The 16,644-nt window shown below is 39.1% G+C and overlaps 1 protein-coding gene across 1 annotated transcript in view; it reads left to right on the top strand.

Annotated features, from left to right (window-relative positions):
* Positions 1–7,904, top strand: part of LOC103507803 (rho guanine nucleotide exchange factor 17-like) — a gene marked incomplete at its 5' end in the record, with an annotated part of 24,659 nt that extends 16,755 nt beyond the window's left edge. The window contains 3 exon segments of the mRNA XM_026822401.1: positions 1,352–1,371; positions 1,476–1,646; positions 7,397–7,904. Of these exon segments, the coding sequence (XP_026678202.1) occupies positions 1,352–1,371; positions 1,476–1,646; positions 7,397–7,635 (430 nt within the window).
* Positions 7,905–16,644: the final 8,740 nt, after the last annotated feature.

Below are 16,644 nucleotides of genomic sequence, written 5' to 3'. Positions count from 1 at the left end.
CAATAAGTCCCCGGAGAATGTGATCTATTTGTTAACCGTAAAGTCTTATTATTAGGTTTTCGTTGTAAAAAAAATAAATGAAAGGAGATGAGGATATCGCTTCCTTTCACTACATTAGCCCCAGTTTTAAGCCCTACCAGTCCAAAATGTACGATTTTGTGCAAAACTCCAAGGATCATTGGGGGGGTGGCTCACCCCCCCCCCAAGCCCCCCCCTATCGCCGCCTATGACAACGTTGTGACCTTTATTTAACATCTTGGCTGTGAGAAATTAAATGAATTATTACGGAAAATAGCCTAAAACTAAAACCTTTCCGGGAGCTTAAGCAACAAGTGTCGACTTGCAAAGTTTATCGCAATCAGTTGATCTCGATATCTGTCAGTAAACCGTGAGAAATATCGAGTACCGTATGTAATAAAAAAAACCGCCAAAAAGCGGCCAAAATGCCGCCAAGCGTTGCACCGATCTTAACCAATGCCAAATTTCAAGCTGCATGCCAAATTTCAAGTCTCTAGCTCTAACCGTTCTCGAGATATTTTGTTTACAGACAGACACACGGACCAATGGCTGAACCTTTGTATTTAGGCTCTAGGGACTTTAAAACGTGTTTTGGCACTATAATCTGGGTATACCTAAAAAAACTGATTACACAAAATTCATAAAGAGTACGAAAATTAGCTGACTGACTATAAGGCAATATGCAAAACGGCGGTTTACATCGTTTGGCGAAAGAAAATTTCGGAAAAGTCGTACCATTTTCCAGTAGTACAGGGAAAACCACTTTCGAGATCATAAAACTCAACTGATTGACAATAAGGAGTACTCAACTCAACTGATTGGCAATAAGCCGGAAAATTTTTGCGACTTTTCCGAATTTTTCTTTCGCCAAACGATGTAAACCGCCGTTTTGCATATTGCCTTATAGTCAGTCAGCTAATTTTCGTACTCTTTATGAATTTTGTGTAATCAGTTTTTTTAGGTATACCCAGATTATAGTGCCAAAACACGTTTTAAAGTCCCTAGAGCCTAAATACAAAGGTTCAGCCATTGGTCCGTGTGTCTGTCTGTAAACAAAATATCTCGAGAACGGTTAGAGCTAGAGACTTGAAATTTGGCATGCAGCTTGAAATTTGGCATTGGTTAAGATCGGTGCAACGCTTGGCGGCATTTTGGCCGCTTTTTGGCGGTTTTTTTTATTACATACGGTACTCGATATTTCTCACGGTTTACTGACAGATATCGAGATCAACTGATTGCGATAAACTTTGCAAGTCGACACTTGTTGCTTAAGCTCCCGGAAAGGTTTTAGTTTTAGGCTATTTTCCGTAATAATTCATTTAATTTCTCACAGCGGCCCGCATACACATGGAAGTTGGAAACCCCTGTCCTATAACGTTTTTATTTCACATGCCACAGCCAGGTATTTAAAAAAAAAAAAAATCAGCTTTCTTTTACTCTCAAATGCCTACTTTCAGACTGTGATGATATCATACGACAACACAAGTCTGCTTGTCTCCGTGTAACGTCACTTTTATCATGCAAGGAGTTACTATGGATAGGTACAAGTGCTGGTGTTGTGTTAACAATGCCTCTTCCTCATGTTAACCAAAACACGACGAAGATCACCACTACGCCTATAGTATCAGGTAAGCTGACCTTGGTGCTGCTTTATTATTTATTAAAAGCTTTTCTACCCTGCTTCGCTAGCGAACACACACACACAAACACACACACACCACATAAACACACACACACCACATAAACACACACTCATACCACACACACCACCACACCAGACACACACACCGTGTTATGTGGGATGGGTGTGTGTGTGTGTGTGTGTGTGTGTGTGTGTGTGTGTGGCTATTTTCCGGTTAGTTTAAAAACCAAAACCTAAAATAGCCTAACCTTCCCGGGAGTGTAAATAATAAAACAATTTTCTCCCCCAAAAAAAGTTAATCATTTGTGAAAGATCTTGTTGTGTACTACTTACCTACTACCTAACACTACTCGTAAAATTCCCAGAAAGTTCTTTTGATAATTTGTGAAATTTCTTTTCGCAAATCAATTATACAATAGGTTTTGGGACACCCTGTATATATATATTTTTAAAATATAATTCATATTTTCTGCATATTTCGAGCATTTTTCTGTCAAAACATAGTAAAAACACAATATATTATATATAAATCACCCCTCCCAAAACCTATTGTAAGTCAGAACTCAAGAACTACGTGTTCCTTTTTTTTTAAAAAAAAGTAAGTACCTAATATCTTTAAAATTAAACTGACTTTCTTTTTAATCTAAATATGTAGGTACCTAATACCTATGTATCTATTGTACCTAATTTATAGGGATCGGATTATATGCACCAAAAAAAGGCCAAAATATGTATGCAATACATATGCACCATAAAATGGCCCAAATATGCAACAATATATGCATAATAATTGACTTTTTGTACAAATTTAAAGGGGACTAATGACTTCTTATCTATTGTTTGTTGCTAAAGGAAATTTAATTAAATTAGGTAGGTACCGAAAATAAGAAGACCAACTATTGTGGAAACTGGAAATTAACTTCAGTACTTTTTGAGAGAAAAAAAAAGTTGCTTTTTTTGTAGGTAGTTAACTGAAGTTAAAAAAATAAAAAAATCTACTTGATCTTTGTCCAAATTAGTTCAACATACCTGTCCTGTGTACAAGGAGAAGCACATACTTACAAAAGCACCTAGGTACTTTGCATTGGTCTGAAGATGAAAAGAAAAGCACCTATCCTTTCTTTAACAGGAGACTGGGACGGACACTTTTGATGCAGATTTATTTATTTCTTTATTTTTGCCAAAAAATGAGTATTTTCAGTAAAAAAAAAGCAAAATTCTGCATTATATGACAAATTTCTTTATTACATATATACCATGCATAATCGTCGAAAATGTGCCAGAACATGCAAATCCATTTGCATAAAATCCGAGCCCTAGTAATTTAATACATATATTTCCCTGTATATACTGGTTAGTAAAAACTAAATAGGTAGGTATTAAGTATAGCAAAGAAGAATAAACTTGGATAAGTTTTTATTATATTTATTACTAGTGCATAGCAAAGCTATACTAGTAATGAGAAAGTATTGCAATCGGTCCAAATTTTCAAAATCGGGTATTTAACCCGCGGTAAAGTGCTTACAAGGCAGATGCGCTGCCAAACTTAGCTAACTAGGCTGTAAATGAAAAGAGGGAAACAGTTTTTGCAAAACGATATAGCTTCGACTATTTTAGGAATGGTTCAGAGAGAAACATTTATTTAATAACAAATAAAGTAGCTGCCAGCCTTTGACTAGTTGCACATCAGCCAAAAACATCATTCCATCGGAAATCTTCATTCTCGTGGGGACGTCTTTTCCTTTTTTCTTATTTATTTATCATTATTATTATTAAATAAAATGTTTTTAATAATCGTAAGAAATATTTAAAAAATTAAAATCAAATAAAAATAAATAAATTATTCTTATCAAGACAATTTCGATTAAGATGTTTTAAATTCTATTCCTGCTGCGATAGAGTCAACATCTATCTTGGTCTGAAGATGATGTCCTGAGTCACTTCTCCATTCTGTCTCATTCACAGTTTTCTCACTTCCGCCCCCGCCCCCCACTCCGATGTTTCAGGCGGTTTCCTGCATCGGCTACGCCTCCTGGTGACTCAACTCCTATGAAGGACCAAACTGTGCGGGGCCCGAGACACCTTCGCCCTCACGGAATAGGGTATGGGACTCGGAGCTATCGGAAACCAGCGCAGGTGACCCGCCATAGAGATCTGGACAACAGTTTTGAGTAAGTCTGGAGTGCTTAACTCTATACACAAGGCCACTCAGGTGTAGGAGCAACTGTCCCAAAAGATGGGTTAAGTTTTCTTTGGGTTTAGTTATCCGTGGGTTGTAATTGTTTCATAAAGGGCTCTCCGAAGGTGAAGGGTTCCACGTTCCAAAGAAGTTCCGGGTTTCCTGGCTAGCTTTTTTTTATATTTTTTCAAGGATAGAAGTTCACCCCTGGCGAGTATAAAACCTGCGACTTGGCGTGGTACCCTCCAAGATATCTAGGCTGGCTTTAAAATCCTTAACTGACTAAAATTTCTATGTTTTCAGGGATGATGAAGATGACGATGACTACACAGTCAACTCATCATTCACCGAATCCGACAGCTATGAAGACGAAGACGATCCGGATGACGACAACAACGACCATGGCCTTCACGACGAACACGGCAACCATCACGACAATCATCACTATGACGACAAAGCCCATCACGACAACCATCCCCATGACGATAAACCGATCCAAAACGACCGATTTCTCGACGACCACGAAATTCGGGACGACATCGGGGACGATTTATTTCGTTTCGACCACAAGAACACCGACCACAAGGTGCTCAATTATCAGAGAGCTGATCGCAAGGTCCGTCCACACGCCTAGTGGTGGGGGAGAGAGCGGGAGGGGAAATGGAGGCAGTTATGGAGGGAGGGGAAATGGAGACAGTTACGAAGGTAGGGGAAGAGGAAGTGGCTATTCGAGAAGGCCGAGAGGGAGTGGAGGAAGAAACCAAGGAAGATATGTTAGAGAGTTGGTAGAAGCGAACAGCGGAAAAACGGGTGCGAAGGACATTAGAAGACAAAGAGGAGGAGGAGGAGGATATAACCAAAGTCAATCGAGATATGAAGAAAGGAACAGAAAAAACACTTCTGGGGAAGGTGTGATAAGTTAGTATGACCACCCCTTAGTATGCCTCTCATCAGATGGGCCAGAGACACAAAATTCCCCATTTAGGTGTACGTAAAATTACACACACACCTCCTCTCCTTAGGTGATTAGATACAAGGCTTCATCGCTCGCTGATGATTCATTTTGTCAAACTTTTGATCTATTCTGTCAATTTTTCAGGATCCCTCGTCCCGACTACCAACCCCAGATCCAAGTGCTACCCACCGAAGACCTGGGCAATCTAGTGGTGAGCAACCCGACTAATGACTACTTCAGAAACTTACTCATTAATACTGTCAGTTATGATTCAGTGGATGTACCACGTGATGTTCCAATCCCCAGGCCAACACCTGTGCTGAATCAACCTGCTCCTCTGCCCTGGTGAGAATTGAACCTGTGACCTTTAGATTTGAATGTCTTGGATTGAATAACCCCCAGTTCTAGGGCTTCATGTTAACGCTCTGTTAGCATATACCTATCCCCAGCTGTTAGCATATACCTATCCCCTGAAGAAATGCACTGTAGTACCGGGGTGGGCTTTTCAGACGAATTTTCTGTCAAAATAAATAAATAAATAAAGCATATACCTATCACTTGTGTTAGGACAGTTGAGGGGCTGATTACCCTGGTTGAATTCCCAAAAAAGGGCAGGGGGTATTGACCCTGGATATGGCTTTATACCTTAAGTGGCTCTTTGAATGTATTGACTTATTGACCCATACGTTCTAAAATGAGATGAAATCTGTTTTCAGCCCACAAACAACTCCCACTACACAAACCCCCGTCCCAATCCCTGATGACGTTGACATCATAAATAACACCATCACTGAAGCAAACGAAGCAACTAATAAGACTAGCAGTGAAATGATAGCTAGAATAATTGACGACACTATGGACCTTGGTAAAACAATCATTAGAATTTGATAATAATAATAACGAGGTCTTGTTTAATTTGTAAACATTTAGCTACAACTATTATGTATGCTATCGAATTAAAAGTAAAAAGCTTTCTGTCTCATTTTTATCGTCCAATAATTTTATTTATTTTGAGTAAAAATATCTATATTAATCTCACGTAGCCTTGATGCTTAACTAGGGTACAAACAAATAAAAGTAAAAATAATTATAATTAATTTAATTTACTTTGGTTCAGATTTTCTAATAAAGCGGTATGGGACTTCTGACTAGATATGGTTTAGCTGATCATTCAACGTTTCCTCAGATCACAATTTGGCAACTTGGTTGATATCTATGTCACGGTTCTGGTCAGCTGTGACGTCCATTGGTGGAAGTATAGGTCTGAAAATAAAACAGAAAATGGTTACCAATGTCATGGAAGATATACGTACCCACATAAGTAGAATAGAATATAATAAAATAGAATATACCTTGTTTATCCTGCCAGAATGAGACTGAAAAGTCCCTTTACTCCCGCAGTTTTAAGCTTTTAAGTCAATGTAAGCCAGCGATGATACTTTGAAGTGAAGCAACGTTGCTTGGTTAGTATCCAGATGGGTAATAATCTGAGTTGTCGCCTGCTGCTTTTCCCGTCCCTAGTCAGGCTAGGTGAGGTTATTTCACGCGAATAGCTTGTCGCTGAATGGTGGGTAAAACTCCCGTCACTAAAGACCTTGGCAGTTATGCAGTGACGTTAAACTCGTAGAAATAATATCAAAAATAATTATGAAAATACCTATTTACCTATTTGTAGGTACCTATAGGTTAATAAAATGGTTGTTGACTTACTTGATTATCAACGGGGCAAGCCCTATCCTTCGCTTCCTCTGTGGTTTGGTCACCACCTCAGTCTTTCCACATTGCACACTAATCCTTTCAGATTGCGGACTAGTCACTATTGCAATCTCTTCAGTCGTATGGTTTCCATTTTGGTCAGAAGTCTGGTCGCAATTATCTTTAGAATTTTGGTTGCATTCTTTGGAATCTTCTTTATATGCAGAATTTTGGGTTCCATCTTCAGAAGTTCGACTCCCATTTGTGTTTTTCCCACTTTGACAAGTTGGTAACGTGGACAAATCCGGCGGATTTGGACGGGAACATTTGCTCTTGAATTTGGAGGGACTACAACTACCCTTCTCAGAACTACAAGGCTTAGCACTATTGCCGTTTTTGGCACTACTTTTATGGTCTACCACTGCTTCTACACCACGAGTAACTTCTTTTACACCTTTATCACATTTGCTATCACTGCTACAGTCTTTTACACCACTACTAAAGTTATCACTACAGTCTTTAACACCATTGGTAAACTTATCACCACAGTCTTTGGCACTTTTTCTAAGCTCATCGCCACTTTTCCTGCCCTCACTGTTCGTCTCTTCAATAGAATGATGGCGTTGATCACAGTCCCCAGGACCAGGCACATAGTTGTGATTGTAGTACACGCTGATCTCTTCGTAGCAGTTGGAGATTTTCTTCGATGGCTTCAACTTGAGTTTGTCACATGATTTGTTCTGGAAAAATAATAAGGGCGATTATTTATACTTTTTGAATAGGAGAGCTAAATTAAAATTTTGAATAAGGTGTACCTTCAAAATCAAGCCCCCCCAAAAATTTAGGCAAGAACCGCCTATGAACGTTGTACCTATACAATGTGCTAATTTTATCATTTTCCACACAGGCGTTCCTCATGGTCACACAGGACATGTTAGATTTCTAACAGCCGTTGAAACCCCTTTGCGAAGCAGCAAAATTCACAGTACAAATAACGCGAAAAAAAAATCATCACCTAGAATGCGTACAAAACGAACTCTTGTGATTTCGGGAGGAGATGGATATGAAGACTTCAGGTCGAGTAGCATTTCCGAAGTAGCTGGTCGAGAAGATTCCACCAATCATCTACTTCTATGGCACGTGTAAACCGTGAATACATGTCACTCTACTTATTTATTTGTTATTATTATGTATAACAATAACACACAGGGTGCCCCAGAATATGCTTCCATGGTTTTTACAAGCTTTATTTCAGAAGAAAAGCAAAAAACAAGGAATTAATTGGTTTTAGTTGTGGTTATTTACACCTACAGGGTGACAAATATGAAAAACAGTTAACTTTGTTTTTACTTTCTTTTTTTTTCCTAATGTGTGAACCGTGAACTCAAATCTTGGGACCAACAATCAATGCCAGATTCTTATTTTTCTTTCTCAAAGTAGTAGCTAGGTAAATAATATTTAGGGATCGAATTTAGCATGTTTGCATATTTCAAAGATTTTGAATGCTTATTGCATAGGGACTTTGAAAAAACTTCCTTTTTTTTCAAATACGTATTCCGCAAATGAATAAAAAGTCGTGTGATGTTCGCACCAGATTTTTTTTTTCTTTCTTTTTGCTTTCTGAAATTCGCATGCAGAATTCGTGTCAATTCGTAACCAGAGTAACCACACTTTTCGCACAAAATTTTCGCAAATTTTCGTTCGCAAAATTCGCACACATCGTGCCCAGTGTAACCGCAGCCTAATTCTTGTCATGCTGACAAAACCCAGCTCTAGTGCAACCTGTGTTAAAGAACAGGTCAAGTTTCTACAGTGTAATACTTAATATCACAAGTCTGATGTAAAGAAACAAAAATGAATTAAGGCCCGGTTTCTGACAAGACGAAACTCCGGAGTTTGAAGCTCACTAACCACGGAGTTTGCAAAAAGTGCGTTTCTAACAATATACTTCTTCGAAATTCCGCAAATTTAGCGCTAGTGTCGTTGTTGATTTTGAACCAGCCATGGTTAGGACCTAAACCAAGGAGTTTCATTTCCATTTGTTTACATTTTGAGTTTTGATTGTTGTAATTTTTTCTTACTTTCTATTACCCTTATATTTTTAAAAATTTATTGCTATCTACTCATCACTTCTCACTTGTTGCTTATAATAGGTAGTCTTATCGATAGAGGAAGTCCACCTTGCATAATTAGAGTAAACGATTTTTTTTTTTTTTTTTTCATAGGATTGTTAGTTATGGTGGGGGAAGTATAACACCAAATTTGAAGTGATTGTAAAAACAATTTTGAGACCTCAAAATCTGAGGGGAGAACTCTTGGTGGCTGAAAAACCGCCGAAATACGCCCGAAAATCCGTTTTTGGCGGTTTTTCCGCTTCTAGGGTAAAAAGCATCATGTTCAATGGTTAGGTAATTAGAAAAGCTTCGCTTTACGTAAAATCCTATACCATTACTAAAGCAAGGTCATTTGTGTAATATGGGGGTACTTATTGCATATATGAAGTTTGAACATGGTTCAGAAAACTGTAGTCCACCCATCCTTTCCGACCCAATAAAAAAAAAAAAAAAAAAAAAAAAATCGTTTACCCTAATTTATGCAACGTACCTAAACCTATGTAAAACTCCTCTATCTATTATATATAATAATAAATGAAAAAAAAAGGAAAAAAAACCTCAGCCCCGCCGGGAATCGAACCCGGACCTCCTACATGCAAGCCTAATAGTGTGATACCCACTCGGCCACGGAGGCTATACAGAGAATTATTAAAGCACCACAGAGGTAATTTTGCGATGTTGCCAAAACAAAAATCTCAAAACTGGTGAGTTTGAAAACTGCGTGGTTTAAAATGTGTGAGAAACACTTGGTCAACTCGGGAGTTTGGGTAAACCATTGGTTTACAAACTCGCGAGTCAACAGAGGATGTTATTAGAAACCGGCCCTAATTCTTTTCAAAGTTACCCATCGAATTCCTCTCTACCTACGTATGGTATGAATCATGTAGACGCAGTAGTACAAAACTGTAAAGTAATCGACCTGTATGAAATGAACAATGACTCTGACAAATACACGATCGATGTTTTCCTAAATGGAAAAAAGCAAGCTTTTGAAGTCGATTCTGGAGCACGGTTTACACTCCTATCTGACAACAGGGGGGACTAAAAAACGTCAATATCTCGGGAACGGTTTGGAATTTCGAGATTTTCCGATTTTTCCCAGTACCTACAAAAAATAAGGAAACCAATGGTGAAAACCGCATCTTCTTAGCTCATTTAGAAGTGGGTTAGAATTTGTATACGTGAGTCAGTCAGTCAGTCAGTCAGTCAGTCAGTTACACAAGGGGCTGTATATATTTTAGATAAAAGGTATAGTGGACGGACTATTGTATTCGCTTCGGTGTCGGTCTGTCTGTCTGTCAGTCAGTCTGTCTGTCCCCATAGAAGGACTTATCCAAACCCGGGAACATTATCAAACCCAGAGGAAAAGTTTCCGTCAACGTCCAGTACAAGGATAAGGAAATGATGGGTGAACTTCATATCGTACCGGATGGACACGACGCATTGCTTGGTCGATAGTGGATACGTGCTCTACAATTTGAACTCAACCAACCCTTTTGGGGTTGGATGGAAGAGAATGCCCAAGGCATTAATCCCGCCCCTTAGTTGGAATATTTTGTAGATAGTTTATTTTATTATTATTTTATTTCATTTCTTTCTTTTTTGTTATTAATTTATTATTTTTAATTGTTTTTTCCTCTCTTCTTTTGTTAATCTTGTTGTTCTGTATATACATATTTATTGTACCTATACTTTTGTAAATAAGTATTCCAAATAAAAAGAGTTAAATAATAATAATAACCCTGCGCTCAAACAAGGTCAAATCCACCCAAGGTTCCTATGCATCCTTGGAAATGTCCTCAGGAAAACCAGGAAAGGATACACATCGATTATACCAGGCCCTTCCCAAATGCCTATTTTCTCGTCTGTGTAGACGCAGTCAGTACAAGTGGATTGAGGTCAAGATATTAAGAAACACCCCTAACAGTGCAAATACAATCAATTATTTACTCGGGAATATTTTCTCAACTCACGGTTATCCCATGATTATCGTTAGTGACAAATGACAACTATTCCATATTCCAGAGGGAAGAGTTCCATTCCTATCAAGCGTGCCGGGAGGCGCGCGAACGTCAAGAGTTCGAAGCGCCGCCCGGCCTATATTAACACGAAACAGAGATTCATCGTTTTTCGGCTTTTTCACCTCAACTTTTCTCCCACTTCCCTTCAACTTTAAGCAAATTTTATTTCATATGCCTGGTCGGACGTGAAAGTAGATGCGAAATCTCCAAAACCCGAACTTTCTACGATTTGTTTAACCGGTTTTCTGATAGGCTCAAAAATCTTGAAAATATCGCTTTTTTTCCACCCGAGTCGATTAATCAACCCTACAGCCCGTTCTACAAATGGTGGAAAGATGATTAAGGTGTCTCCGGAAAGGTCTCGTCGCGAACCTTGAACCTTTCTTGGTTAGCACTAAAGGGTTTAGTCTTCTTAGCACTAAAGGGAGTCTTCTTGGTTAGTCTTCTTAGCACTAAAAAGGGAGACCCGCTAGAGAGGAAAAAGTGACTTTTAGGGGAAAATTTCAAAATTTTCGCTCGAGTTGATTAATAAAGAAGTTTTGTGCATCTAAAAAGATATGTCCGATTGTCTGAGCGCTGAGGGATGTAAAATTACTGTCCTGCCGTACTGTGATAGGCTATTTGGGTGGGGGTTCAAACCCCAGTGAGGTCAATTTTTTAGTCCGTCCTTCCTTTATTATTACTAATAACTCGCACTTCGTGCTCGGGAGGGGGGCTTCCCTCCACCCCCCGGGGGCTTCGCGTGTTCGCTACACGGAGTTGCGTATACGGTCGCGCTGCGCGCTCCCGGGGCTTCGCGGGGTTGTGCATGGTTGCGCGCTCCCGGGGCTTCGCGGGGTGTGCATGAGGTCGCGCTTCGCGCTCCCTTGGCTTCGCCCCTGAAAACTAATACGTCTTGTCTCGAAGAAATGAAAACTGAAAACTACAAGCGAGAGCAAAATATAAAACGTAGGAAAAGTTTTGCTGGCCTTAAACCTTGTTCCCTGTGTATTTCCTATGGGGGAACTAAAAAACGTCAATATCTTGGGAACGGTTTGGAATTTCGGGAGTTTCCGATTTTTCCCAGTACCTACAAAAAATAAGGAATCCAATGGTGAAAACCGCATCTTCCTAGCTCATCTAGAAGTGGGTTAGAATTAGTATGAGTGAGTGAGTGAGTCAGTTACACAAGGAGAGGGTATGAGTGAGTGAGTGTATAGGTATATTATAATGGATTCTTCCAAAGTGAACTCTTCTAACAAAGGGTAGATTAGATAATGGATTCTTCCTAAAGTGGACTGATCTAATGAAGGGTAGATATTAAGTAGATAATGGATTTTACCAAAAGTGGACTCGTCCAAGAAAGGGTAGATCAGATAATGGATTCTTCCAAAATGAACTCCTCCAATGAAGGATGGTTCCTAATCTTAAAAGGCCATTGGAGAGGATCAACAAATAAGAACTAAGAACGAATTACTTATATTTATATCATTTTTAGGCTCGGCCAAAATTAATCAGCCAATCTGAATGCAGCATTTTTAATCAAAGTGTGGTCCCGAGTTCCGACCCATTTTGACTTGCACACCAACAGAGAACAGAACATTCAGAACAAAAATTTCACGAGATCTGTTTGAACGGTTTTGCTAAAACTCTCCCATTAGATAAAAAAAAGTAGTGTGTTGTGTTGTTCTTGTTCAGATTCCTTGGATAGTTGAATTCTGAGTTGTGGTCACGAGTCTCAAGAATTTATTCTTTTATTTTGTGGATTTTTAGGTAAAATTAATTTGAAATTAATAATTTCAGTGAATGTAGATAGTTTAAAATTCGAATAAATAGTTATTTTAATCTGATCTAAAGTAATTTTGTCATGAAATGGTTTAATTTTTTATCAGCAAAATACCGCCTAACTGCCGACAAGGCAAAAGTGTTTCATCGTCAAAACGGAGGGATACTTTTCATTCTTGAATAGTTTTTATGTTTTCCCAAGTTTCATGTTGAAATCAACGACATGACGTTGGTTTACATGAAATTGCTTTTCTCTTTTGTATAGGTAGTTTCTGATCAAGATCTTCTTTCTAGGTCCCTGTTGATCCTTCAACTTGCAACCTCTCAAAAGTTCATGAAATCAATCCACTAAAACCAATGGATTGAAAACTTGGCTAGCCACTATCAAAGCTCTGAATCATTGCACAAGATTATAATGCAATTGATCTCAAGGTAAGTAACTCAGTACCTGTTCTAACCAATTAGTTATTTGTCAGTGTACCTACTGATACAGAATCAATTCACACACCTTCCAAATAATCTGATTATGGTATACTTTCAATTTGTTATTTCTGTGGAAAGATGGCAAAACACGATAACCAACATTTTTCAAATTTTACAGGAGAGCAAAAAAACGTTTTTTTCAACATGAAAATATTTTTATCTTTTTTTTAATTATACTTACAATATTCATTCTTGGACTGTAATATAGGTAAGAAAATAAGGTATTAATCTGTTTAAGAATAATTTCTTCGTCATTACCAGGAACTGAGATAATAGCCTTTTAAAAAAAGATATCTTATTTTGCCATCTTCCATTTTCAACGTAAAACGCATTTTTGAACGATTTTTTAGGGCAAAACAGGATCCTGTTTTGCCATCTTCTATTGTCAACGTTTAACACACTTTTGAACGGTGTTGGAGGCCAAAACAAGATAAGTGAGTCCTACAATATAAGCTAAAGCCCCCCTCCACCCCCCGGGGGCTTCGCGTGTTCGCTACGCGGGGTTGCGTATACGGTTGCGCTGCGCGCTCCCGGGGCTTCGCGGGGTTGTGCATGGGGTCGCGCTTCGCGCTCCCTTATTTACGGTCGCGCTGCGCGCTCCCGGGGGCTTCGCGGGGTTGTGCAGGAGGTCGCGCTTCGCGCTCCCTTGTTTACGGTCGCGCTGCGCGCTTCCGGGGGCTTCGCGGTGTGCATGAGGTCGCGCTTCGCGCTCCCTTGGCTTCGCCCCTGAAATTGCGCGCTCCCGGGGCTTCGCGGGGTGTGCATGAGGTCGCGCTTCGCGCTCCCTTGGCTTCGCCCCTGAAAACTAATACGTCTTGTCCGAAGAAATGAAAACTGAAAACTAAAAGCGAGAGCAAAATATTAAACGTAGGAAAAGTTTTGCTGGCCTCGAAGTGTGCTCCCCGTGTATTTCTTATGGGGGGACTAAAAAACGTCAATATCTCGGGAACGGTTTGGAATTTCGGCAGTTTCCGATTTTTCCCAGTACCTACAAAAAATAAGGAATCCAATGGTGAAAACCGCATCTTTCTTAGCCTCATTTAGAAGATGGGTTACAATTGTGTATACGTGAGTCAGTCAGTGCACCCAGCTCAGTTACACAATCGGCGCTGTATATAGTTTCTGATGATAGGTAATACTGTGCAAACGGACTGATTGTACTCGCTATTAGATGTCAGGTCATCGTCTGTCTATCAGACAGTATGTCTGTCCCATGAGTAGGACTTAACCAAACCCTCTGAATCCGACCTAAATATAACAGTAAAAGGACTTATATTACAGCGAGGAACTAGAATCACGGTGGTGCAAATTCAGTCGGAGAAACCATGCCAATAATATCATAAAACACACAAAAAAAACAAACGATAGTTTTATGGGTCTGTGGATTTATTTTTTTCACATTTTCTCACACAAATGAGCTCTGATCTCGAAATTTGTCGCGACGACCTATGAACTCAAAGCGAGAAAGTTTTAGATAACACTTCAGTCGATCATTTAAGACAGGTTTTAGCGTCACCTATGCTAAGCTACGCCGAGCAAGCCCAATAAATGGATGGGTGACTTAAACCTTATATTGGGAATAAAGGGAGAACGGGCTCTAGTCTTGATTTTAAATCATTACATGAAAGTAAAATCAAATCAAGAATAATAATAAACTGATTATTAAATAAAATAGGTAGGTACATAAATCTGAGCGCACGGCAGTGCGCCAGGCCAAGTTCCAGTAAGCACGCCTGTGTATCTTTACACGAACCGATTCGGCAGGTTTTTCTCACCTTCATAGATCGGCTTCCTCTAAAGATAAACTTTTGAAATTCAGGGCACATATTAAGGTAAAGTATATAAACATACCTTGAAAATTCGAGCTCTTATTACCAAGTAGTTCCAGAGATATAGAGGCGCAAAATTTTTTTACTCACTCACTCATCAAAATGTTGAGGCACTTCCCGATGTAAACTTGAAATTTGGCAGGATGATAGGTCTTGATGAGTAAGTAAAGGGTAAAATCTGAAATTCGGCAAAAGTTGCACTGGGCACCGCCCGCAGGCGGAAATAACCGTTTTTTGGCGGTTTTCACCAAACGGTTAGAGATATTGAAAAAGTTATGAGAGTAGTTTTTACTCGCACTTCGTTTCTTATGGGGGGGACTAAAAAACGTCAATATCTCGGGAACGGTTTGGAATTTCGGGGGTTTCCGATTTTTCCCAGTATGTAAAAAAAAAAATAAGGAATCCAATGGTGAAAACCGCATCTTCCTAGCCCTTCTAGAAGTGGGTTAGAATTAGTATGAGTGAGTGAGTCAGTGAGTGAGTGAGTGAATCAGTCAGTCAGTCAGTTACACAAGGGGCTGTATATATTTAGGATTAACATCAGGACAACGGTTAGCGGTGTTTTACCTATTTTCCGACATTTCGACCGCTATTTTGTTGATGATTAAAGACTTAGTTAAGTACATACCTATCAAAAATGATATGGTAGTAGATGTTGACATCTACTGACAAAAATGATAAACAACACCAACACCCACACCACCAACAACACCAACAACAACAAATTTTTTTCGAGAAAATTTAAGTAGCTCCTTCAAGGTTGCATACTTTTTTTACTGACCAAAGTCTTTTTCTCGATTTTCTGATCTCACCACTTTTATAGGCCGACATTTTTGGATAGGAACTTGGCCTTTTTTTTTTCACATTTGTGTTTTTGTGGGGGTACTGATTTTCTTTAACCAAGATCGAAAAATTCCCGGAGGGACGGGCCCCGCTTGTTGTCTATAATTTTATAATTTAAAAATATTTTATGGATAGCCATAATTACTTTTTTCATATTTTTATAGGTAACAAATATGAAAAAGGATGAAATTCAATTTTTAGGTATGTATGATTTCGTTCTAATGAAAAACAGTCGAGTCGTGGGTTGTTCAAATAAGTGGTGGGTTCGATTCCCGCTCGGGGCGTATTTTGGCGTATTTTATCCTCAACAGAAGTTTTGTTATCGGAATGGCTGGCTTTCTCCCATCCTGTTCCTTCTTTCTTCGCTTTCGCTACGATGAGGCCTTAGTTCCCTTTATCAGACCTCAAAAGAAAAAAAAAATCACCAAAGAGGGGAGTTAGTAGAAATGATAGATGTCCTTTTTCAGGATAAATCCGCCTTGAGCGGAAATCGAACCCGCGGCCTAGCGCTTAAAAGCAGACTCGCTACCAACCAAGCTAACTAGACTGATTGAAAAAAAAAAAAAAAAAAAGCCACCCCCCTCCCAAACAAAATAAAAACAATAAATAAAAAAAAAAAAAAAAAAAAAAAAAAAAAAAAAAACAGGAAGACAGGATAGGAGAAAGACAGCTTTGATTTCCGAGAATTCAAGTTACTGGCCAATTTAGTTTTCTTTTGATATTATGCTGAAGCGCTTGTCAAAATCCCCATGGACGATAATATACACATAGCATACACAGAAAAACTGATCAAGTATGATGATTTGAAAAGGCCGATGAAGAATATGCTTGATGAAGTCACTGTCACATCATCATCACTACCAATGGACTCGTGCACAGTTCGGTTGAGACAAGCCGGAGATATTTGACTTTGAAAAACGTCAAATTTTTACTCATTTTCTGCTGCTGCTTCCCGGAGGGACGGGCCCAGCTTGTTATTTTGTGCTTTTGTAGCAATGAAACAACTACTATACAATAGTGCCGTAACATGCCCAATTGCCTAGGTTAATAGAACCCATAAATGGAAAGTATTGTGTCTAGGATGGTGGTCTAAGCTTGAAA

This window comes from Diaphorina citri, unplaced genomic scaffold (genome assembly GCF_000475195.1).
Source record: "Diaphorina citri unplaced genomic scaffold, Diaci psyllid genome assembly version 1.1 scaffold17, whole genome shotgun sequence".
In the NCBI taxonomy this organism is placed as follows: domain Eukaryota; kingdom Metazoa; phylum Arthropoda; class Insecta; order Hemiptera; family Psyllidae; genus Diaphorina; species Diaphorina citri.
This window is presented reverse-complemented; position numbering and strand designations above follow the sequence as displayed.